Source organism: Rutidosis leptorrhynchoides, unplaced genomic scaffold (genome assembly GCF_046630445.1).
Source record: "Rutidosis leptorrhynchoides isolate AG116_Rl617_1_P2 unplaced genomic scaffold, CSIRO_AGI_Rlap_v1 contig211, whole genome shotgun sequence".
Classification (NCBI taxonomy): Eukaryota; Viridiplantae; Streptophyta; class Magnoliopsida; order Asterales; family Asteraceae; genus Rutidosis; species Rutidosis leptorrhynchoides.
Genome location: NW_027266460.1, coordinates 23,804 through 48,295, shown reverse-complemented (window position 1 = coordinate 48,295; position 24,492 = coordinate 23,804). Strand labels below are relative to the sequence as shown.

Below are 24,492 nucleotides of genomic sequence, written 5' to 3'. Positions count from 1 at the left end.
TTTACTTCTGTATATACTATATACATCATTGACATCTGAATCTGATCTATTTATTTTTTTTGTCCTCGATCTTAAAGCCATGTCCCATTTCTGTGTCAATTTCATTCATTACATAATACTACTAGTATACTCGATTTGAACAAAAAACTGAAAGTCAAAAGTATTAAACAATTCAACTTGTGCCACTTGCACTTTTTAATAGCACACTCCATTCGACCGGCCAGGCCACTTTGAGATATGGTCCACTAATAGAAAGTAACATTTGATTCTTGAATCAGGATTTGGTTCGAACCGACCGAAGAGTTGTATTTGTTCAAACTAGTCGCAGCTGCCAATCGGGATAAATTAAGAAACAAAGAAAGAATGAGTTTGGTTTGGTCAAATGCGATAATTAAAAGACCATTTCAAAATCCATTCCGATTTAGACAATCGAACCGAAAATTGACTTCCTATAAATTCACTTATCGTGAATTCAATCTCGCAAGCACTCCCAACTTTGCGGATATCATCCTTTTCTATTTTCTATCTATCTGACTCAGCCATGGAAAACTTGAACGACCTATTCGATCTCGATGAGGCCCTGAGTTTCCCTCTTGAAATTCCGAGTTGTTTCTTTTCTTCCGAACCGGACTGTCTAGTATCGGTTCCAGAGTTTGTAACACGACGGGAACATTAATAATATCCGATGAAGAGATTTGTTCGGTTTGCGTTGAAGGTTTTGATGTAAATAAGGAAGCGAAGATGGTAGCGTGTGGTCATTTGTACCATAAGGATTGTATAGCTGCTTGGTTCTCCAATTCAGATTCTTGTCCTCTCTGCCGCTGTAAAATTTCCTTCAACCCCATTTCCTAGCCCTCTCTCTCATTGTTCATTGTACTATAATTTTATTTTACTTAATGATCCCTGAGATTTAACAATAATATCAGCGTTGCCTGCTAAATATTGCAGTTCAAATTTAGGTTAACGGACTTGATCGTCAAGTTAAGATAAGTCAACGGACTCGCATTTATTTATACAGTATATTTTATAGTTCTAGGTAGGTCGTCGTTCTTTACGAAATTTAGGGTGCGTTCGTTTTGCGGTTTACGGATGCTCGAGCTGCTTCAGCTTGCTCCAAATTGTCTCGAAAAATGTGTTTTTTACTAAAAATGGCAAAAAAAAACACGTTTTTCGAGACAGTTTAGAGCAAGCTTAAACAAACTTAAACATGCTTAAGCATGTTCGAGCATCCGTGAAACCGCAACGAACGCACCCTTAGATTTTTTATTGGTTCATTTTTTTTATACAGCAAGGAACAATTTTATTAAGCTTAAATGGTCGAATAAAGTCGCGTCAATTTATCGATAATCTTCGGATGAAACTCCTCCAAATTGGAACTAAACCGTCGATATTATCGACTCATTCTGGGCAAAACGACATAAAGTAAAACTCATTGCTACAAAATAAACATCAAAGTCAGTGTCCCTTCCGCTTGTAAGACCACATCTAAATTCCCACCGATGAAGCAATGAGTTCAGAATTAAGCAGAGGAAACGGCTTAGTTAGATCCTGATATAATTGTGAAACAAAAGGATTGGAATATAAAAACCAAATCAACAATTGTGAAACAAAAGGATTCGATCCTGATATAATTGTGAAACAAAACTTGAACTCACACAAGCTCAATCCTGTCCTTTAATTATTATTTGGTAATCGTAATTTATTAGAAACAAAACAAGCACACGAACTACTTCCATATGACTAATATATCATACACATGATTGGATACAAAACCAACAATTGTTATGCGAAATTATTCTAAAGTTAACGAAATTTCCGGTATAGAGGGCTGTACATGCAACTCCTAGCATATGCAACAAGATTCTCAGGACGTGGGAGACGTGTAGCCAAACCTGCACGACAAGTTAAATTACCACTAGTAAAAGTGTAGTAACGTAGTATTCACGTAAAGTTAGTACTGACCGAGTTCATATGCCTTGGCGGCTACGTTAGCAGCTACATGAGACGATATTTCCCTGATTTTAGAGAACGGTGGATATATCAGTCCCTTTTCGAAATTTTCTTCCGTCACTTGACCAGCCAATGCTTCAGCTGTCCATATATTTGTGTCAAAAATTACATTACTCGATCATCAGAAAACAGAGCTTATTTCGACGCCATTAATTAATTTATCAAAGTGAGAATTTGCATGGATATAGGATATATATTTACTTACAGGCTACCAAAAGCATATCATCATGCACACGGATTGCTCCGGAGATGACCAAACCGAGACCAAATCCAGGGAAGATATACGCATTGTTGGCCTAATTAAGATTGATGAGGTTAATTAGAAAATATCCTCTCAATTAATTATTCATCAAGTAGCACATAGTTAACTAGTGAAAAATTTACCTGGCCAGGAACAAAAACCTTCCTATTGTATTCGAATGGATCAAATGGACTTCCGCTCGCAAATATTGCGCGACCCTTCATTTTGATAACAAAGTAATTATAAGTTGCTCATTTGTCTCTGGGTGGGACCGATGAATAAAATTGTTAGTTTTACCTTGCTATGAGTGTAAGCCTCTTCGGCTGTACATTCGGATTGTGTGGTAGGATTGGAAAGGGCCATTATCAGAGGTTTCTGCAAGTCGTTCAAATAATTCCCTTCATGTTCAAATTTGAAAATTGGATAATACAAGGGAGAGACGCAGAGAGCTTAAATATTATTACCTCATTGCAGGATGCCATGGCCTCTATCACTTCCTTTGTAAAAGTTCTTCCAACTCCAGATGATCCAATCAGAACCGTTGGTTTGATCGCCTGAGAATTTTCAATATATGTATGTCAATAATTAAAGGACTAATTCAACAAACAGAGTTTCAAAGTTAGCACTCACCTTGACAGCGTCTAAGAGATTATTAACAGGTTCGTGATCATGAGCCCATGGCTTCTTGAAATGCTGAAGTGATTCCATGCGGGAGCTCACAATCAATCCCTAAAATTAAAAAACAATAGTAATTCCTGATTAAAGAGCGCCATAAATCTTGATATATACTCTACTTATTTCCACTAAAATCATACCTTAGAATCCACAAGCCAGATCTTCTTGCGGGTTTGTTCCAAATTAGGAGCATTTGCCTAGTGAAAGAATATGGAAAAGAAGAACCGGAGATCAAAGAATAATCAATCTTTTTACTACAATCCCAATCAACGCCAATTATTAGTACTATTCAATAACTCAAAGCAGGCACTTCATTTGAGAAATTGTATAACTAAAAGAAGTTATGACATAGCCTACCTGTTTTGACATTTCGAGAGCAATAAGTTCGGCTATGCCTGTACCAGCCTGCAATTATCAAGTTCAAGTGGAAATCTCCAAATACTTGAAACAACTGAAAGATGAAAGGGGCATATGTATATATATGAAATGGCTTATATATTGAAAAGAGAAATCACCTCTCCAGCACCGAAGAACAAGAATGTCTGCTCAGCCATGGTCCCTCCAATCAACTTCCAGTGCTGCAACAATACCCGAGAGAACAACAGCCGCCGTTCCCTGCAAAACAAAATTCAAAATATAAGGGCTATCTTGAAGCTTTCCACTTAGTGGCTCTCAAAATCCTCCCAGCCCTGAAAGAATAGATAGAATTGTGGGTTTCTCATATGCACCTGAATATCATCGTTGAAGATGAGATGTGTAGTGCCGTATTTCACAAGCAATTCGAAAGCATTGTGATTTGCAAAATCTTCAAACTGCAAAAATTTTAGAAAACCATGAGACTTGCTCCCTTATACAACAACTTGTGGAAGATGTGTTTACCTGTATAAGGACTTTTTCTCCGTAATTTTGCTTGACGGCAGTCATAAACTCATGTAGAAAGTCTGTATATTCCTGTAAATAATTATACTCCATATTTAATTTACTGATATTCATATATATAGCAAGATTATATTGCGTCTGTAGGTAATTAAAAAGGATAGGTCTTTAAAGTAACCTTTCCAGTAGCTCTGTTTTGTCTTAGGCCAATATAGAACTCATCATTCAAAAGCTTGTCATTGTTAGTTCCTACGTCGATGGTTATAGGCAAACACTGAAAAGAGAAATTAAACAAGTAAATACTATAAGAATAGGACATGATCAAGGAAGTTTGAGACGAGTAAATAATTATATTATTACAGCCGAGGGACGAAGGTCCTCCAAGTGCGTGTAAAGAGCTAATTTTCCAACAGGAATTCCCATTCCCTGCGAGAAATTAATTGATCTCAACATGGTTAAAATATAATGTAATTATTGTTCTAGATAGACGTCTTTTCAAAGAAGTTTTTACCTGACAACCAAGATCCCCGAGTCCTAAAATCCTCTCACCGTCAGTGACTACAATAACTTGAATACTCCTTTGAGGCCAATTCTTCAACGCATCCAGTATTTTTCCCTAGGAAAGCCAAGAGTTAACTTTTATTTAACTATATATAATAAATTAATACTAATAAATCTTTATAGGAGAAAAAAGAAACCATATATATGTATATATTTACTTGTCTTTCAAGCTTATGTATAGACCCTGAGGACGTCGGAAGATAGATCCATATTTCTGGCAGGCTTCACCAACAGTTGGCGTGTAAACAATTGGCAGCAACTCTCAACGTTATCAACCAGAAGCTTGAAAAACAATCTTTCATTTCTTTCCTATACAAAATTTAATCATATTTTCAATATCAATATAACATAACCTTTGATGAAATTGAAACCAAATAAAATAGCTAGAACGAGAACCTGAAGATCCATCAAGGCCATGTATTTCTGTAGTGGAACTTGGTATTGCCGAATGTTATTCATCAATTTCTTCTCCTGATTATCGAGAATTATTAATTAACGATTTAATATGACAGAATATTAAATACATAACTTATTCTAGTATTATGGAAAGAGGAGTTAAATTACCTGAAGCTCTTGAGAAATAACAACAGGAGGTAAAAGGCCACGCAAGTAGTGTGAGTCTCTCTCCTTTTCGGTAAATGCAAGCCCTTTGTTGTGTTGAGGATCCCTCAACAATGAATACCCACTGCAACAATACAGCATTTCGTAAATATATGATATGTTAACTAAGCCTCTGGTCTAGGATGAATTTTTGTATATATGTCCCCATAAATAATACTATGTTCCAATTGTTTTGTCTGTTCTCAGTTGCTGGTTAGAATGCATAAACCTACGGAAAAGTTATAACAGGAACTGAAAAACAAAGATAATATTCTTGTCTTCCCACAGAGTTTAACTTAAATGAACAATGGTCATAATTCAAGAGACGATGATTATTAATAGAAGCAATAACCTGGCAACAGAGAAAGTCCAAGGGGTGAGGAGTTGGTCCTCGGTGGCACAATCCTCACCGTAAACGTCCTGGACACCACCGCCGACGGTGGATGAAGGGTCCATGAGTACAGATGCGCCGTCTCTCATACCCTTGTGTGAGCTCTCCATTTTTAAAGTTTTTTCCTTGTTAACAGAATAGAACAGAGTACTTTATGTTTCACTTGAGTGATTAGAAAAGCATAAATCATCATTCTTCTATATATAGTACTGTATATTCAACAGAGTGATGATGAAATTGTTTATGAAGTGTCACAACGGAGTTATCCCAGCGCATGCATATTTCTTTACTTTATTTTATTATATTTTTTAATATGGACGGACACATTAACATGTAGGAAATACTAAAAATATACACAACTTTGTCAGCTCAGCTCTGGGAGAGGCTTCTCAAGACTATCTTCGTTGTCCATGTTGAGGACTTGCCACTTACTCATTCACTATTTGGCCTTTAGAATCGCAAACTATTTCGAAAGTGTAGTTTGAGACCTAACTAGACCTGTCAATCTAATTTAGGCCTTTAAAGCCCATTATAAGCACATCACATTGTAATTTAATTATGACCCATCTTCTGGATCAGGCATTGTTTCTTACTTCTTTCTTCCTCTCTCAAAAAATAATTTCGTCTACGTTCTTCGGCCTTGAATGAATTAGGGCTGGAAAAAGGAGTTATTGGGCTTGGATCGGGTGCCGTCAAACTGAGCTTAAAAAATTTCCAAAATTCAAGTTCGAGATCGGCACGATATGATATCAAGCTGTTTGAGCTTTTAAAAAAATAAAATGATATGAATATTAATTTTTAACTTTATAAATTTTTTATTTTCAAGTTAGGGTTCAACTTGGTCGATCTCGCCAACAGCTCAAGCTCATCAAACTTAAGTTAAATAAATTTTGCCCTCTGAACGAGTTTAACCTCGCTCATTTTCCGAATCCAAACCGATCTCGAGCTTTTGATTCGTATTACCAGCTATAGTAAGATTTAGAGAGGTAATCCAATTTGGCCCTAGTTTGATAGTGAAATTAGATTGAACTGGATTGGATTGAACTTGAATGTATTGGATTGGACTGGACTAATTTTTATCCAATACCATGTTTGATATACATTTGATTGGACTGGACTAGACAAACTGTAATTTACTAATATATCCCTTTATTTTTATTATTTTAATTACTATTATAAACATTCATTTTAAAAAAACGTGACGAACTTATTGATATAAACAGAAACGTTAGGGGCCTTAGTATCTTATCACGAAAGAATTTGCAAATCACAGATCTTCTTCGTCTCTCTCTTGTCCAACCCGCTCAATGGTCGACGGCGGCGCAACCACCAGTGACGAGTTCTTCTTCCTCTGTGAGTGGCGAAGAGAGAGAGAACGCGACACTTAGCGTCCGATTTCTCCAGATCTCAATCGCGATTTAAATAATTTTCAATTAATCTTGAAATTGCATCAGAATATCAAATAAAAGCACAAAATTCAAATCCGCAATTAAAGTATGATCATGAATTTGACACTCATTTTATTGCAGACCTAGCAAAACTAAAACCCGCTCCTCAAATCACACGAATTTGATTAAAACACAGCTGACCCAATAACCAATCGCCTAATTAGCTGGGGAGGAAAAAATGTATTGAGGTTGAAACCTGCGTGAAATCGAAGTGATGATCAGTGACTGCCGTGTTGCTGGTGGTGTTCAAGGTCGGGAAGAGGAATCGTCGAGTAGCGGAGGAATTTGCAATTATATTTGATTCATAGGGTTTAACAGTATATGTATACTTTAGGTGAGTCGACGACGAGAGATGTGAGCTTTGATTGGGAGTGCGACGACAGAGCCGGAATCTGAACGGTGGCAGAGATAGAGATGGTGTTGGACGGAGACGGAGATGTGTGAATCGTGTAGAAGGTTGAAGACAATTTGGGTTTCATAATAGACAATGGCTTGGGTATAAATAATTTTGAAAAAGTAAGGGTACGTTCGTCCAAATCAAATATTGAGTCATAGTCTAGCCCAATCCTACCGATTTTGAGTGGACTAAAATGTTAAGGAAAATAATTCATTGGACTAAAACTTTAGTCCAATCCATTCTCCTCTATTATTATCAATTATAAAATTTAATCCAGTCCAAATAACTATCGAACGAACCCTTATGGCACAAACACAATTTTCTTTCTTAACACACCATGATCAACTACACTAGACCCATTCTTCAAAAAAAAAAATACTAGAGAAGACCCTCCATTAATTCAAAAGACTTTACTTGACAAAAATTAAAGTTAATTAAAGTCACCTTTTCTGTTTTTGTGGATGGAGCAATATTAAGGTGGAGAGCCAAAGCAAAATTTATTGTTTTCTTTTTGTCTCATAAAGCTTATTGTATAACATAAAAAATCTGAACTGCATATTTTTTTATTCTAAGTTAATTGATCTATTCGTTTCTTCTTCTTTTTTGAAACGAAATTAATAATTGTAATTAATTAAACTTTCTTTTTCACTTTTTTAATATCACTTTTCTAAGTTACATTACTATATATATGTAATAGTGCTGCTGTCAATGAGTAGAAGACGACACTATCTACTCAAATTTTTACGTTACGAATTGGCTTGGGACTACGAGAATAGAACAATATTACGATCCTCTAGAACATTTGATATAAAAGTTGCTCTAAATTAAACAAGACGAATGAAGCTAAATACGAATCAAATCAAGCTTTTGGTAATTTGTTTGTGCAACATGTACAATAATTTTTAGATCTCTCGGTATCTCACAGTCGATGCATTACTACAAATACAATTAACACACACGTAAAATAGAGAGAATCATTCATTCAGATATACGTTCCCCGCTAAAGAAGAAACCATGCATTATTAAAAAGTTGGTGTTCGGAAAATGAAAGACGCCGAGTGTCCATATAAATTGGGCATTTAATATTGAGATGACATCGCATTGAATGTTTGTCTGTCGACTAAAGCTAGCTTTGGCTTTCAACAAAACGTTCAAAAAAGGAATGTAAAGAATATAAGTCCATCATATTTCATAACTTACAATTTCGTCCCCAACGTAATTAGATTTACGGGTCATGGTTAATAGTTTCGGGGTACGCAAACCTTTTTCCACTATAACATCTTACCACTATATTATACTTCATCCGTCTCTCGATACATTTTTTTTTAGATTTTTTATTTTGTTTCCAAATTGATGATTTTCATTCCTGATTTTAATCATAATATGTTACTAGTAAATTTCCTTTTTTACCTTGTTTTATGTATCAATAGTTTAAAAAGTATGTATTGATAGATGGATAATAGAATACATAAATCGTAACTGTCTGATTGATTACATGTAAATAGTACAACTGAATGAAAAAATAAAACAAAGTGACAGGAAATTAACTATAGAAGAAAAACAAGTTAATGACACTATATATAGCAACGAACGAAGGGCCTTATTGCATTCATCTGGTAATGTTGGATATTTTCAAACGCGAAGGGTCGGCTACGGCTTTCGCCCTAAGTTGACATTTTGCCACGGTTAATGTCGTATGTGTAGCAGACGCAGTTGCAAATTGGTCAAGAACGCAAATTCACATAAGTCAGAATAAGGGACAAATGAACATATTGCTTTCATATATAACGATACATATACGTCGATCGGGGATTACCAATTTATTCCAAATCTTTATCATACATATATCGAGGTCAGATTTTTAAACTTAAAAGACCAATCATATACAAGTTAGTTTGACCCTTTAATTAGATTATCACCAAATCATTTTATCATTTCAAGTTAATTTGAACGAAAAACAAATGACAAATATTACTGTACAGGTTTAAGAGTACTCGATGACTATTATAAAATGTTAGATGTTACATTAATATTTACTACTGACGTATTTTATCAATCGCAAACATATTTTAAACTTTTTTATATTACCTCCGTCTCAAAATACATATTGTTTTATTAACATGACATGATGTAATACATCAAATGTAATTAAGATGTTTTGTCAAGAAAATATTTTTTAAATTATTTTAATTTAAACAAAACATCATGTGTATAATCAAATAAATATTTTTTTTCAGCAAAAATATCCTCGTCATATCTAAATAATTATACCATTTCACATCAATCAAAACATCATATTTTTTATTTTTGCGGCGAGATAGTGTTAAAAAAAAAAATGAAAAAAGGGAAAAGTACGTAAGAAGTAAATTCGATAAAATGAATTTTTTTTATTAAGTAGTCATCGAAAAAGAGTACACCGATCATGTAGTATCTAATAATTATGGGAATATATATGAGTAAACTATAGGTCGTCAAAGACAATCAAGTCATTAAATTAAAAAGCCACATGATTAATCATTTTGTATATTTAGTAGAAGAGTTAACTATAATCACGTGACTTAATTTTCATATGACATTGAAGAAAAAGAACAGTTCACTCGATCATTTTATTTTGTTTCACAGCTAGCACATGTATGTAAAAAATTTCTCCATATACACAAACATGCATTTTCCCACCAAATTTCCTTTTCCAAGCAGTAAGTAATTAAGTTCATCGTGCCCACATATATGGATCGGGGGATTCAAACGCAGCCCTTGAATACTTCTGCATCTTCAAATCTTTATAAAACTTTTTAATAAAGTCCTCAGCCTTTTTATCCACCATCACATCACTCCCTTCATCTTTCAACGGGAACGGGGAGTCAGTTATTCTCAACTGCCTCCCGCCCTGAAAAACCAGCGGAGACGTCGTCGTAACCGCCACCTCATTGTTCAACATCTCCAGCATCTTCTGAACGGCCACCACAGTCTTGGCAGCATCGTCGTAGCGGTAATGAGACTTTGCGAAATGACGGACGTTGTCGTGGTAGTTCTTACGTCTGAAATTCTTCACCGGGGTGTTACTGCAGCTAAAACTCGTACTCACGTGGCGAGATGAAGTTGAGTGAGTCGTCGGAAATGCAACTGAAAGTAGAGGTTTTGATCATGTGGTCGTGGTGAAACGTCAGGAAGTTTTCGATAGCTTTTCCGGCTAGCTTGTTGCCTTTCTTCATCATTAGATCGAGATCGACCATTAATTTGCTCTTCGAAATGCCCGATTTTAGCATGTAAAATAAAATACGAACTATGCGCCACATTTTGTTTGCTACTACGTCTGGTGCACTTATCTCCTTCTTCATAATTTAATTCTAGTGTTTGGTTACTTGTGAGAAAATTAATTAATAATGGAAAGTTTCTTCGTTTTTTTTTCTAGAGAGGGAAAGTGAAGGAGCTAGGCAGCTAGCTAGCTAGAGACTGTTAGAAGAGAAAGGTTTATGAGTTGCAAGCAAATGGGAGGGTTAGAGAAGGTATTTATATTGTCAATTTAATGATCTATTTAGTTTCCAACTCTAAAACTAATGAGCGTTAATTTAATTTTGAGAAAATCTACAGCCTGCGACGAATAAAAAAGATGATGTGGCAAATATTTTTACTTTTTTTATAGTTAGTGATGGTGTTTAATTTTTATTTTGATATTTTCTAATATAAAATTTAAAATAATATTTTCAGTTAATAAAATATATATTTTTTATTTTATATTATTTTATATCGTAAAATGAATTCGTGATCTCTTAATAGAAAAAGTAAATCAAAATAAAAATTCTACCACGGACACTTTTTTAACTATTAAAATTTTTTAAAAAAAAAATTAATACTTGTCGCATGTCACCTTCTCATCTATTAGAATTTTTAAACCCAAAAATTAATGCATGAAACAAATTTGCCTTCAATTTTTTTATTAAAACCAGTGTTAGACCGTGCAGAACATACAGGTGTAATATATTTTGTGTGAAAAATTAATACTAAAATTATTTAATTTTTTTTTATAATTACTAAATTTCTAATAAAAAATAAATTAACTTTTGTAGTAAAATTTTACTTCATTTTCAACAAATTTTATATTAACAATTAAGTTCACCTTCAAATAAATTATCAATAATCCTTCTATTTCATAAACATATAGTTTTAACTTTTAAATATTTAAATCTTACATCAAATATATAAATATATGATATTTAGTATTTAGTATTTTTATGAAATTCCTCCTTTTATCTTCTTACAATCTTATTTAGGTTTATGCCTTAAATAGTTCAATTAAGTTAAACTTCAATTTCCTATATTTTCCACCACTGTCATACATTAGTGTGGAAGCACCACCACTGCCACAATTGTAACCTCCTTTTATTTTATAGAATGATCTTTTTCTATTTGCAATTATTTATGATTATTAAGATTTTTTACTCATAATAAATCTTTCTTTAATTTTTTTTTTCTTTCTAAATTTATATATATGTATTGTCAAAATTGTCTTTATGTCTGATTTGTAAAGTTCGATTTGAAAAGTTCAATCTGGAAATGATACATTTAGGACGTTAAATACTATCAACAAATCCATGCTCAATTTGGATTCATAAATTAAAAGTATCCGTACTGTAAATTTCGAGTCATGATCCAAATTTATATGACATGAAAGCAGTAAAAAAAAATTGACACTTCTACATAATTGAGACTCACTCCACCCAACTTTTAATAATCCAACTCTTTTAACTTAAAATATATATTTATTAATATACTTAATGATATTAGAATAAGGATTTTGTTATTATATGAAAATATATAATAACTAATATACATATAGATTCATAAATATAAAGAAATCTCAAAAAAGTAAGATAATATTGTGATTAAAAAGATCACGGTGACGGAAAAGTAACTGTAGAGTCGTCGAGACGATCGGAACCTGCAAATAGAACAGAACAATAGGAGGTGACAGCCATTGTTGTCCGTCTACGGTCTAATACGAAACCAACAAGGCTCACCACACGGCCGGAATCGAGTGATGTGTAGCTGCCGGATAGAGGTGAATAAGCTTCTCTCGTTCGAGAAGCTTGGTTTAAGGGTAGGGATTATATAGGCGGAATCCTATTGATCGAGAGATCTTATTCCCTACAATCTTTTATACATGGTAGTCTCTTTAATTCCTTAATGGAGCATATCTCTAAGTCCAGGAAATCAGCCGAGAGAGCTTGTTTCCTTTTGGGACTCTTGCTCGGTCAGTAGGGGCTTGGCCGACTTTAGCAGGTCGAAGGCTTTTCCACTACATTTTCCCCCTTGCTCGCGTTATGGTTTTACCTGATAGAAGCAAGTAAACTTTCAAAAGAAAGTCGAGGCACTTGTTTCAGTGGGATTGAGTGTGTGTTTCAGACGTGTCCGATGGGATTCTGACCGTAAGGCTCTTAACTTGATGACTTTGGGCCGTGTCCATCGTCCGACTCGGCATTTGGCTATTGTAGCTCTTTACCGAAGCCGGGGATTTTTACTTTGGCTAGTCGTAAATTTAGAGACTTTATGGGGTAGCTACGTATATAAGCATCTATGGTCTGAACGGGACCAACAAGGCTCACCACAAGGCCTTGGCCAAGTGGTGCGTAACTACCTGGTTGAATTTTGAGATATTCCTTTAGGTATTTCAAAAAACTTAGTAGTCGAGAGAGGAGAGTGGCGTCATAGTATCCACGTAGATGACTTCCTATAGATAGTGCCATAGGGTTAGAAAAGCTAGTTATAGGATATATGATTTCTCTATTAGGGATAGAAAAATTATGTATACGAATAGGCAGTATTTTTTTTCAATTATATAGCATGATTTATTATATGTATTTTTATTATCGTATTTTATACATGATACTATTATTTGATTTATGATATGGCATGTGATCTATACATTGCCCTTAAATTTAAACGTGATGATTCATATAATCGATTACACTCGGTGAAATTAAGGCTGGTTGTTATTGTTGTATCGTTAGTTGTTAATTTTATTTATTTCTTGAATTTTTAGTTATTAATCATCATATATTATATATCTTCTTTAGAGATTTTTTATATATATATATATTAAATAGTTATATATTTTCATAGAATAATAAAATTATTATTTTTCATGTAATTAAGTATATTAAATAGTTATATATTAGACTTTGTAAAATAGTTATATATTTTATATTAAAAATTTGAAATTATTAAAAGTTTGAACTATATAATGAAATAAGGAGTCTCTATTTTGAATAAATCTCAATTTTTATCTCTCATTATTTTGATGTCATTGATATGATACAAATCGGGATCATGAATCGAGACATACAATAAGAAAAAATCCCATCTTTTTTCACGACACATCAAGATTCCTATATTTTGCTCCACTGATTGTTTGGTCTCAATCTTTATACCTAAAATTTTTTAGCACTTAAACATTTAAGCTATTATATATTTCAATGAAAATAAAGAAAGTTTTTTTTTAAGGTAAAAGTAAAGAAGGTTTAATAAACGTGACATTAAAAACTTAATCATCACGCGCCAATAATGCTAAAGTGGTTGGAATTTTCTTTTTCTTCCAATGTTTCATGTTTTCCTTTGCAATTTAACTGGCGGCTGTACGTAATGCTGTAATTAATACTAGAAACTTCTTTGAAGCGGTCAAAGTTTAGCTCCAATAATTATTTAGGTTAGCTTTAACTGTGTCCGTGTTGTTCTTGGAAGATGTCTACCATGAAACTAAAACTGATTTTTTTGTTTCCATTAAAGTAAACATTTTTAAGCCTATACTGAAATGCATTGTCCTTGCTAAATAAAAAAAGTCTTTCATCAACTGCTTCGTAGTCATTTTTTTTAGGTCTCTTCGACAATTGACACCACATTGAAACTAATCATCGTTTCAATAGTTATATATCTTTTGATTTAGTACTCTAGCTATATGTTTCGTTTCAACCATGCATGCATATATCTATGATTATTATTCCTTTCATATCGCAATATATAATATTTTAGATTTTTAAATTTATTTATATATACATATATTTAGTTACATATTCTTTAGTATTAATTAAATGTTCCCACTTTATTATACATATATATATAAGCAATACAGCTTAGCTTATTCACAAACCACAAGTAGAAAGTAGCATCGGAAAGGTATTGTAGCCGCCAGCGTATGATACTATATTCATCATACGGCGCATTTAATTGGTAGCTGTATCAATTCAATAGACATTTTTATTATGAACAATGGACCATTAGTTAAACCTTAACTCTTGATTAATTAATACGGATATTTACTGCATGCAGTATTCAAGCACGATTTACAGAGGGGACTGCCAGGGCATGGTCCCCAGCTCCGGTCGCTGGAGTTAAATCTCTCTCAGAATTTTGATGAAAATTTAAAAAATATGCAAATATATTATTTTCGTAAATTGTATATAAAAATTTGTATCTATTTTAAAACGGAGGTAGTATTATTGTGCCACTTCTTACCATAATCAACTCTAGCACAGATGGTTTTGCGCATGCACAACTCCCAGGATCAACCCTTATTGCATGCCGTCTGTACTGTTTTTACTTTTAAATTTAATTCTCTTTATTGCTAACAATAATAATGTTTGATTCCATTACCTAATTTAAACCCTCTATAGCAATATATACCATATATTCTTTTATTACTAGTTTACTAGTTAGGGCGTAATGTGTTTTTTTCCCTTCCTGACATTTAATAGAAATTTTTTCAAATATTCATGTCTAATAAATTTGGAAGTTTTTTACTTTTAAAAATTATTTATAAGTATTAATATTTTAAAATCTTTTTTTATTACTGTTAATTTTCTATCTTATATATTTATAGCATGAATAATTGGAATTTTTTTTTTAAAAAAATATTCTCAACGAAATTCGATCCTTCAACTTCAAAATAAAATAAATATGTCGTTTAAATTAAAATACAACACAAATATACGATAAAAATTAAAATTAAAAAATTATCGTATTCGATTTTAAAGTTCAAAATATTTTTTTCGAACTCTCCGATCACCCAATCTTAAATTCGTCCCTCACAGTACTCCATATATATTAACCTTAACTCTTGATTGATTAATCGTTATGTTCATCGTGTGGAGTATGTATTCTGTCGGATCCACATCCCCATGATGAACCGAACAATTTTCAAAATAAAATTAAGATGAAAATAGGGACTTTTTTTTATGGGTATATAAATAAATAAAAAATATCCGTACGTTAGAGTACATCATGAATATATATATATATCTCATTTGGGGATATATTTAATTTAAGATATGTAATTAACATAGTAGTATAACTCAGAAAAGGAAAAGAAATAATTGGTGTTGATAGAAAATTTTCGCTTTGGCTATTGGGGTACTGTTTCTCGCGTACAAGCGGCTTTTGAGTATAGCCATAGGGTTTGCTTTGTTGTCATGAGATGAGGTGCTTTTCAAGCCTAATTAAGGCGCGTGGGCCCTCGAACTAGCTATAGTGTTGGTTGTCATTGGCCAGGCTGGACAAGTTCGACACGTAAGAATGAAGAGTTTTGACACGTGGCTGACTATTCACATTAATTCTGATCGAGCCACTTCGTAATTCATGCTAAAAATAAACTTCCGCCTAAACGACATTTCAGAATGTTCTCCATCATCAAAAAAAAAAGAATGTTCTCTCTCGTGCATATATATTCTAATTGAATCAAACTATTCGGACCAAGTTAAAAACCATAGATCCAATCTACGAAATTCGGTCAATTTGATAGTTGGTTTTAATTCTTAAGTGCTAGCTTGACCTATGCTAATTAATCATCACTCGAATTAAAAAAAAAAAAAAAAGGTGTAATAAAATCAAGTCGAAGTAATATTTATATGGATGTACATGAGGTGAAATGAAAACAGCATCCCTTTCTTGACCTATGCTAATTAATCATATTTTTGGACTGTTTAAGTATTTATTTGTGAAAATGACTGAAGAGTATACAGGCAATTAATTGATTCAAAATAGAAGAAGCTTTTTATATATGGTTATGGTTCTGCTTGAGACTAAATTAGTTAATCAAAGTATTCAAAATTGAAGCTACTCCCTCCTGTCTCTTATCATTTTTCTTATATATTTTATATAGTAAATGTGACAAATAATTAGGGATGGAGAAACACGAATATGATATCAATTGTGGCGATGCATTGGTGCTCACCGATTTCTTCCTACTTATAAAGAACTTGGAGTAATTGGTTTCTGTTGAACTCCTTGTCATTTCAGTTAATTGGTCTTTTCACGTGATTGTTAAATCAATTAACCAAAAATTAAAAAGCCTACGTGGGTGATAATGACTAAACAATTAAAACGATTTTCATGTTTAATAAGTACATATATGTATTCTGCAGAAAGAACTGTGGTCTGTGGATTCAGCTCTTTCAGTCAGCATTGCCTTCTAGAGTTTAATTTGATTTTCGTTACCAAGAAATTATATTGAGATAATAAGCATCTAATTTCACAATCATTTCATTTAATTATTAAATAGTCGACTTACTTAACATCCTCACTATAGCACATGTATTATTTTATTTCAAATAAATAAAATGATGATTTATTTTTATTTTTTTGATATATTTGCTTAATAAATTACATTATTTATATAACAGTAGCTTATTATAAGTTATGACTGGATATCCCTTGATTTTCAGAAATTAAATCAGAAATGAAACAGAAAGTAGAGGAGAGAAAGCGTGTGTGAAGCTGATCCAAACAAAATAATTTAAGCCATCTATCTTCCCACCTAACTTTTACATGATTTTCCATTTCGCAATTAACCATTCATTAAAAGAGATATTTCAATTTGGAATTCAATTATTTTGGGCGTCCTAAATTATTGGCTGTGGTCCTTTCCTTGTGCTATACTTAATTAAGCAGTGTCCTTTTCTATGCTATTTATAATGTTCAAGGTGATACTTTTACTTGGTCAAATTTTAATATTTACCAGTTTATCATACCTTTAAAAAACAATTGAATAGGTGCTAAAAATCTTGTAATAATCCTAATCACTATTTCAGAATGAATGGTGCTGGGAATATGTCACTTTTTTGAATAAGTGGAAGCAATCCCTTGGTTCTTTTAAGGTCCAAATGGGTCCAATGTTAACCCAATTTCTATCACGACGTGACAATGAATTTTCCTTTCAAATGCCCACTAATTTGCAGCTCGGGTCATCACAAATCACCCATACACATACTGTCATACATGTATGTTATGTATACACGAATAGGCGATATAAATAATTCCTTTTGCATACTTGGTTCTTATCTCAACTAAAAGATACAAGTGTACAGGACATTAACTAAAATTATTGCATGCTTGGTTCCATATTGTTACAAGTTCCGCTATTGTCACCTACAAAACTGAGGTTTCTTTTACAACATACAGTATGTGGATTGGACAATTTCCATACCTGAGTTGCATATTTTACGAGAGGATCTTCACGTCTGTCTCGCCACCCCTTTCTGGAAGTTGGACTTATTGTTCTTCAATTTCATCCGGCACATGTAATTTCTCAATGGAGGCCTGTTTAATATTTGAACACATTGGAAAAGGATTAGACATACTCGAATTAAACAAAAAGAAGCAACAACCAATACAGCTTTTAGAGCAAAGAAAATATGTTCAGCTGAGAATAGAAATAAAAATAATGGAGTAACCCCAAATATTATGGCTCATCATTGAATAATATTATTTGTAACTTTATATGTATAATTCATTAATCAGTAACCGAAAAGATTCATTAATTTAAGAATAATAGAGTACCTTAATGGTAGCAACATCCGTTGCAGAAGGTTTCAAATCCAAAGCAAGGCCGAAATGAAGCATTGCCCTTTCGTGCATGTTACGCCTTTTATAAATCCTACCCATCAAAGCATAAACGCTGCTTTCACTAGGGGCATACTCTTTGAGTTCCTCTAACACTTCTAGTGCTTCATCCAATCTTTCCAGACTCGCAAAGATACTGGCTTTTTGGAACATGGGAAGAGTGTTCTTTTTGTCAGTTATTATTGCCTTCTCCATCATCTCAATAGCTTCCTCATTTCTCTGTCAGATCAGACAATTCAAACAAACAAGAAAGAAAAGAAAAAAAAATCACTAAGACCGTTTGAGATAGTATATAATTGCTTTTTAGAAAATAAAAAACGACTTATAACCTGTAAGGCGTGCAAAGCTGTCCCCAAATAAGACATAATAACAGAAGATCGAGGATTTATCTGGTATGCCATTCGAAAATGATGCTCAGAAAAGTCAAACTTCTCCTGACGAAGATATATCATTCCAAGTCCATGCCAGGCATTATAATGCCTAGCATCAAAACGAAGGGCACTCTGAAAGCTCTTGACCCCATTCTCAAAATCCTCTAGAGCTACAAACCTGGAGTTAAATGAGTAATTAGAAAAACTTCAATCACAGTTTAATTTTAAGCTTGTGAGATGGAACCAACAGATAACAGTAAATCATTTGACATGTTTCATACTCATGGCCACAAAGGGTGTGGGCATATGCAAATCTCGAGTTCAACTGCACAGCGCGCTGGAAATTTTTCAGAGCAGTTTCATGATCTTTCTGCAAGCTGTAGCAATTCCCCATTGCAATCCTGCATGGATTTATGTGTATGGTTCATATCAATTGACCACTTACGAAAGTTAGAGACACAATTGAAATAACTCAGATAAAGAATGTAATCTTTGGCAAAAGTTTACTACAAATACCAAGATTGAGGAGCCAGGCGATCCGTTGATATCAGTTCCTGAGCCAGGTAACTCAACTTCATATCTTGTTTCAAATGCTGAAGCACAGGACAAGAAACTAGAATTAAGGAAAGCTATACAGAATTATAAAGCTTTTGTGGCATAAATATATCAAGGGACAGCAGTTTATAGTTTATATTTATAAAGCTTTGAGGCATAGCTTCCCTTATCATTCCACCTCTTAAGACTGCAGCAAAAATATGCGATTGACAACGTACAGAACCCAGTTGTAGTACTGTGGTTAAATTACATACGATCGAAAGAGTACTCACATATAGAACAGTGGAATGCACATCCATTCCTTCTAAACTATAAGGTGACGCCCGGCGAGCAAGATTGAATGCCCGATCAGCTTCTAAATAATTCACCAATTCAAAGTATGCTCTTCCGACCTGCATACCCATTTAGCGTGTCAATTAGCCAGTAAATGACAACATTCAACGAATTCAAAGAGTGAAGCAATGCAAATGTCATGAATCTTAGTAAGTACAATATGGACTCCAGAGTTCGGAGAACAAAGGAAAATAAGTCAGGAAAGGCGGTAATATTTACCACATTTTAATATTTGCACGTTTGTGACAATATATATATATATATAGCTATGCAGACAAAACAATTTCTACTTCAACAAGCACGGGAAATTTAAGAGTAAAATTAGTTTGAAGCAGATCCACAAGTGCAGCCAAAGGAATATTAATAATTAACAGAAAAATATAAGAGGAACAACCATGAAACAAATCTTAGACATTGAGCTCAAGAAAATTCAAATTCTTCAGTTTCAGAAATATGCAAGTTGCCCAAATCTTATTTTATAAAATAAGCTTACAACACATGGCAACCTACAAGCATAAAAAATGGATCTTGTTTTTCAATATATCTAAACAAGTATAGCAAAAACGAACATAACTGAAGGAACACCATTACCTGAGACAGCACCCAGCCTGTATTATAATGCCTATGCGGAAGTTTCAGATACACATCCAGCGCATCCTGTAATACCCAGAAGCATTACTAAAAAATGCAGCTCAGGAAAAGAGATTTAATTTCCATTTATGCAGCAAAAAGTATAATATACCTGGCATCTGTACATGGAAGACAATCTATAAGCCTCTCCAAGAATCCTCAAAAGACCCAATATTTCAGATGCACCTGTGACAACATGCGAGAAACTTGCAGCAACCCCACCAACTGGCACATTTGCTCCTTGTTCAAGAGAACTACTATCACTGGTAGGTAATGAACTACAAGATGTTGATGACACATTTGCACGAGCATCGCCAAATTCTTCATTCCGCATGCCTGAATTCAGAACCAAAAGCCTAAGACTGGGAGAAAATATCTATAGCGCTAAAGCTATCAGATACCAGACATAACAAAAGAGAGAGTTAACAGTAACGACTGCTAGCTAGGAAGCAAATTACTTAGACAGATAAACCACAACTTGGGATTGGCTAAAAAATTTAACTTCAGCCCATTCAGAATTTCAAACAGCCAAAATATGCTTGCCCAATGTGTAAAATTATGAAAGCACCCATTTCAATCATTTCAATGTTCTTAACACAGTAAAGGTTCTGGAGCTAATGAGAAGCAGATTTGTCACCTTCATCCAAGTTTTCGTTAGCCAATGCTTGTCCTTTCCGGATGGTCACCGAACGAAGTGCCATTGAACTCAATTTCGATCCTCCAAGATATTTAGAAGAGATGCCAATTCCATTCCCTGTTATAGCAGTGGAACTCGCATTTGAGTTTCCCCCTGCTTCCCCAGCAAGTCTATTGCTTCGTCTGGGCCCTGAATCAGAAAATAGCCTCCCAGAAATCTAATTATAAAAAAAAAAGAATTAACACCAAAGAAATTATAATGTGCCGTGACTAGATGCAAAATAGATGCAAACAGTGCAAAATCATAACCAATGGAATTTTCATCTAGTAAAACGATAAAATGAGCAACCAAATAAACTAATTGATCCTTCATAATAACTAAACCTCCTGAAAAGATTGGATCAACAATGATTGATGTTTTTGGCCACCGTTAATACCGCTCAATGAAAACTCATATATTCTGATTAAATGTTAGATTATTACATCCAAAACTAGATTTACTAATATGACAAACATGACATCATATAAGTTTTATAACCTTTCTTAATTTTCCTTCATCGACAACCTTTCTTCGAGGAGCCTGTAGAGTAGAGTTCACAGTTGATCTAGGAGAGCTATCCGCACAAAGTGTTACCAGGTTAGGACCATTTGGCTGCGCATTTCTGCAGAGAGGTGGCGGAGCCACACCTGACAACTGCAAGGGACAGGGATGCCAATAATCAATGCTCCAGAAATCATGAACATCAAACTGAAGGGAAAAAAAACCTGACACAGTAATCAACTAATCATAAGTTCAAAGATCTAAAAGCAAAGTAGTGATTGTTAGTGGTTACTGTTCCATTGGCATCAGGTGTAATAAGCACCAGGTAGGAATAAAATTACCACGTATATGTTATGCTCCTTCATACCTGCATGGCCATCGGTGATGGAGTATTATAAAATGACGTAGTTGAAGGACCACCATTAAGAGATTGGTTGGCAGATCCACCATACACAGCTGGTCCATGATAATTTCCGGAAACATCCTTCACATTATTTCCTTGTACATGCTTCAACTGCCTAGGACTTGTATCTTCAAGAGAAAAGTTCCTTGAAGAAACTGAGACACGATCCTCACAAGATGTATGACAACCTTGAGAAGCCAATCCATGTTGTGAGTACTGCTTTTGAATGCAAAGAGCAGCTGCTTCACCGAAAACTGCAGTTGCTTCTTCAGCAGCACCTAACATATCAGAAATGAAAGATATAAATCAACATGGAAGACTACATGAAACCCATATCCATATGCAACTAGGACCAATGGCATGGTACAGGAAACATGCAGTGTTTCTATAATCAAAGCTTTCTAAGTAACCATAAATTTCACCCCAAAATCCCAGATGCAAACATTAAATGGGGAAGAATTAAAAAGGGGAGCACCATCCCTCAAAGTAAGCACAGAAAACTATGACATGATTAAGGAATTAAATAATATCATCCGACTTGACAGATTTTAACACTTGAAGTTAGTAGCAGTTCACAAGAAAAGAAGAAACCATAAATTCATACAAACCTAATATACACAGCTCCTCATATGCAGACCACATTAGAGGATCTATGGCTAAAGCCTGCTTGAAGTGATGAATGGCACTTCTCCTTCTGTCAGTATATCTACAAAGAAAATGAAAATGATCCGAGCTTCAATAAAGCAAAAAGTACTGAAGAAAACATACAGTTTTCCAATACAAATTTTTTATTAACATAACTCCTAGAAAATAATATACATTTTGGAAAGAGATTCTCAATCTTGAAAGTTACCTGTATACTAACCCTAAAAGGTAATGGCCAGCTGCACCATTAGGAATCTGGGAGTAAACAACAAACGACAAACCATGTCAACAAACAGGCAGCAATGCCAATAAAAGAAAGTTACAGCTATACAGAGAAAACCCAAATATGTTACGACAAGAGTAAAAAGAAAAAAATAAAACTTAGATAGACACTTTCATTTCAATTTCTATTTTCAGAAAATGAATGCGCATTTTAATTTTAGATGTGAAGTCTAGAAAGAATTTCTTTGAACATTTCAAGCTTCATGAGCTTGTTGTGCACAAATCATCTAGGTGTACCTCTGCACTAGGCTCATTAGCAGGGCAGAGAGCATCTTCAGCTTCATTTAGAAGGTCCATCTGAAAGCATGATATCGCAAACAAGTAGCGAGATTGAGCCATTCTCGTTCCTTCATTTCGCATCGATAAAACAAACGAGCAACAAAGCAGTATATAATCAGTTCAAGATACCTTAAATACTAATATTAACAATAAGATGAATGCTACTGGAAGATATTGGCTATACTCACCCTTCAAAATGTGATATGCAGAGTAAGCTTGATTGCTCTGCAAATAGCAGCTAGCTAAGAGTTGCAAATTCATCTGCATGCAGTGAAAAAAGTAATTATGAACGACTCAAGCTAAACATCAAGAAACGAATCTAAAGATTACACGCTTCTAGTACTCAACTAAACACAAGCTGCATTTGAAATACTGAATGAGAGAGTATTTCTAGAAGCTAAACTAACAGACAGTTTCGAACAGTGAATTCCATTCATGAAAAGAAAAAATTGAAAGTTACCTATAAGTCCTCAGATTAACCAAGTCTGAGGTTTTAATCAAATTTCTAAAAGCTAAATTAATACCCAAATTACGAATTACACTCAGAAAGGAAGTAACAAACAGATTGTAAAGCGAAACCGATCTTGCTAATTCCAATCTATACCTTATTTTCTAGTAAGCTGCAGATAAAGAAAAGTAGAGAAAATTCGAATTCCCATTCGTTTTCTTAATGTTCATCGACCAAGATAAACACTAACCCAGAAAAGAAAATCCCAGGAAAAAGAACAAATCAATCTCATTATACGACCAAGTACCTCTGTAGGGGACTCGGCGCACAGTCGTTCGCAGAGGAAAATGGCATTCTTGTACATGAAATGACGGAGACTGTTTTGCACACAGTCTACGAGTATCGCATCCGTGGCCATGGCTGATGGCTTTCGATTCAGAGAGATAGAGAGAGAATGAGGGAGGGGTTTTGGAGTTTTGGGGGTTTCTTTAGGTTCAAAAAAATTGGGGCGGCACGTGACATTTCTCCATTCAAAATCAAAAATTGACACTGTCACGTGCCTGTATTATGTGTTTTGAAATACTAATACATTCTTGGATTATAAATAATGTCTTTCTCCTAATAAACTAAGTTATAAAAATGTGGATTTAATAGACTTCATAAAAAATATATTTGATCTTTTTTTTTAAGATGTAAATAACGAGGATAATCCAGAAATAAAACTTCCACATGATAGGAGTATTAATGTTAGTTTCCATAATTGAAGTCGAAGTCGAGAAGCTTGGCAGTTGCAGGTCTCCTTGTCGATCAACTAAAGACGTCTGCTTACCTGTTATATTTCATATGTTAGGAAAGAGGCAAATAAAGTAGCTGCTAGTTTAGCCAAGTACAATTACTCCTTGTTTTCATCGTCTATTTGTTATTCGTCAAGCGAATTGTTTGAGGGTGTAGCGAATTTTGTCCGATTGGACGGTTTGAATTAATAAATGACGGCCTTGTCGATCATCACAATACGTTTGTGATCCATCGCTTCGTAAATCCTTGTTTATTTCTGAATATTTAGGTATGTTTCCTTCATTTAAGAAATTGAATCATATTATTTTAAAAAATTTATAGAAGGTAAAATGATAAGTTGTATCCGATCATGAGAAAAATAGTTGTATTATTGAAAGAGGAGAATATGTCAAGTTAGACTAAACTCATAAAAGAATTTCTCAAGAAGGGAGTCAATCTTAAACCCCTATAACCTAAATTGTTAGACATACTTTGGAAAATCTTCA

At 33.9% G+C, this 24,492-nt stretch overlaps 2 protein-coding genes and 1 pseudogene across 2 annotated transcripts; all 3 read right to left on the bottom strand.

The window, feature by feature from the left end:
• Positions 1 to 1,803: 1,803 nt before the first annotated feature.
• Positions 1,804 to 5,464, bottom strand: LOC139881935 (NADP-dependent malic enzyme-like; annotated as a pseudogene).
• Positions 5,465 to 9,909: 4,445 nt separating this feature from the next.
• LOC139881942 (uncharacterized) lies at positions 9,910 to 10,537 on the bottom strand. The gene is made up of 2 exons (XM_071866329.1): positions 10,362 to 10,537; positions 9,910 to 10,267 (listed from the first exon to the last, which is right to left on the bottom strand). The coding sequence occupies exons 1-2, from the start codon at positions 10,535 to 10,537 to the stop codon at positions 9,910 to 9,912; spliced, it is 534 nt and encodes a 177-aa protein (XP_071722430.1).
• A 7,201-nt stretch (positions 10,538 to 17,738) lies between these two features.
• Positions 17,739 to 23,630, bottom strand: LOC139881940 (cell division cycle protein 27 homolog B). Its single transcript, XM_071866328.1, has 16 exons — positions 23,520 to 23,630; positions 22,953 to 23,025; positions 22,723 to 22,832; positions 22,412 to 22,458; positions 22,167 to 22,264; positions 21,523 to 21,836; positions 21,153 to 21,308; positions 20,616 to 20,832; positions 20,091 to 20,314; positions 19,940 to 20,005; positions 19,288 to 19,407; positions 18,977 to 19,053; positions 18,742 to 18,861; positions 18,419 to 18,638; positions 18,027 to 18,308; positions 17,739 to 17,786 (listed from the first exon to the last, which is right to left on the bottom strand). Exons 1-16 carry the CDS (start codon positions 23,628 to 23,630, stop codon positions 17,739 to 17,741), a joined length of 2,283 nt encoding a protein of 760 aa, XP_071722429.1.
• Between the last annotated feature and the right edge of the window lie 862 nt (positions 23,631 to 24,492).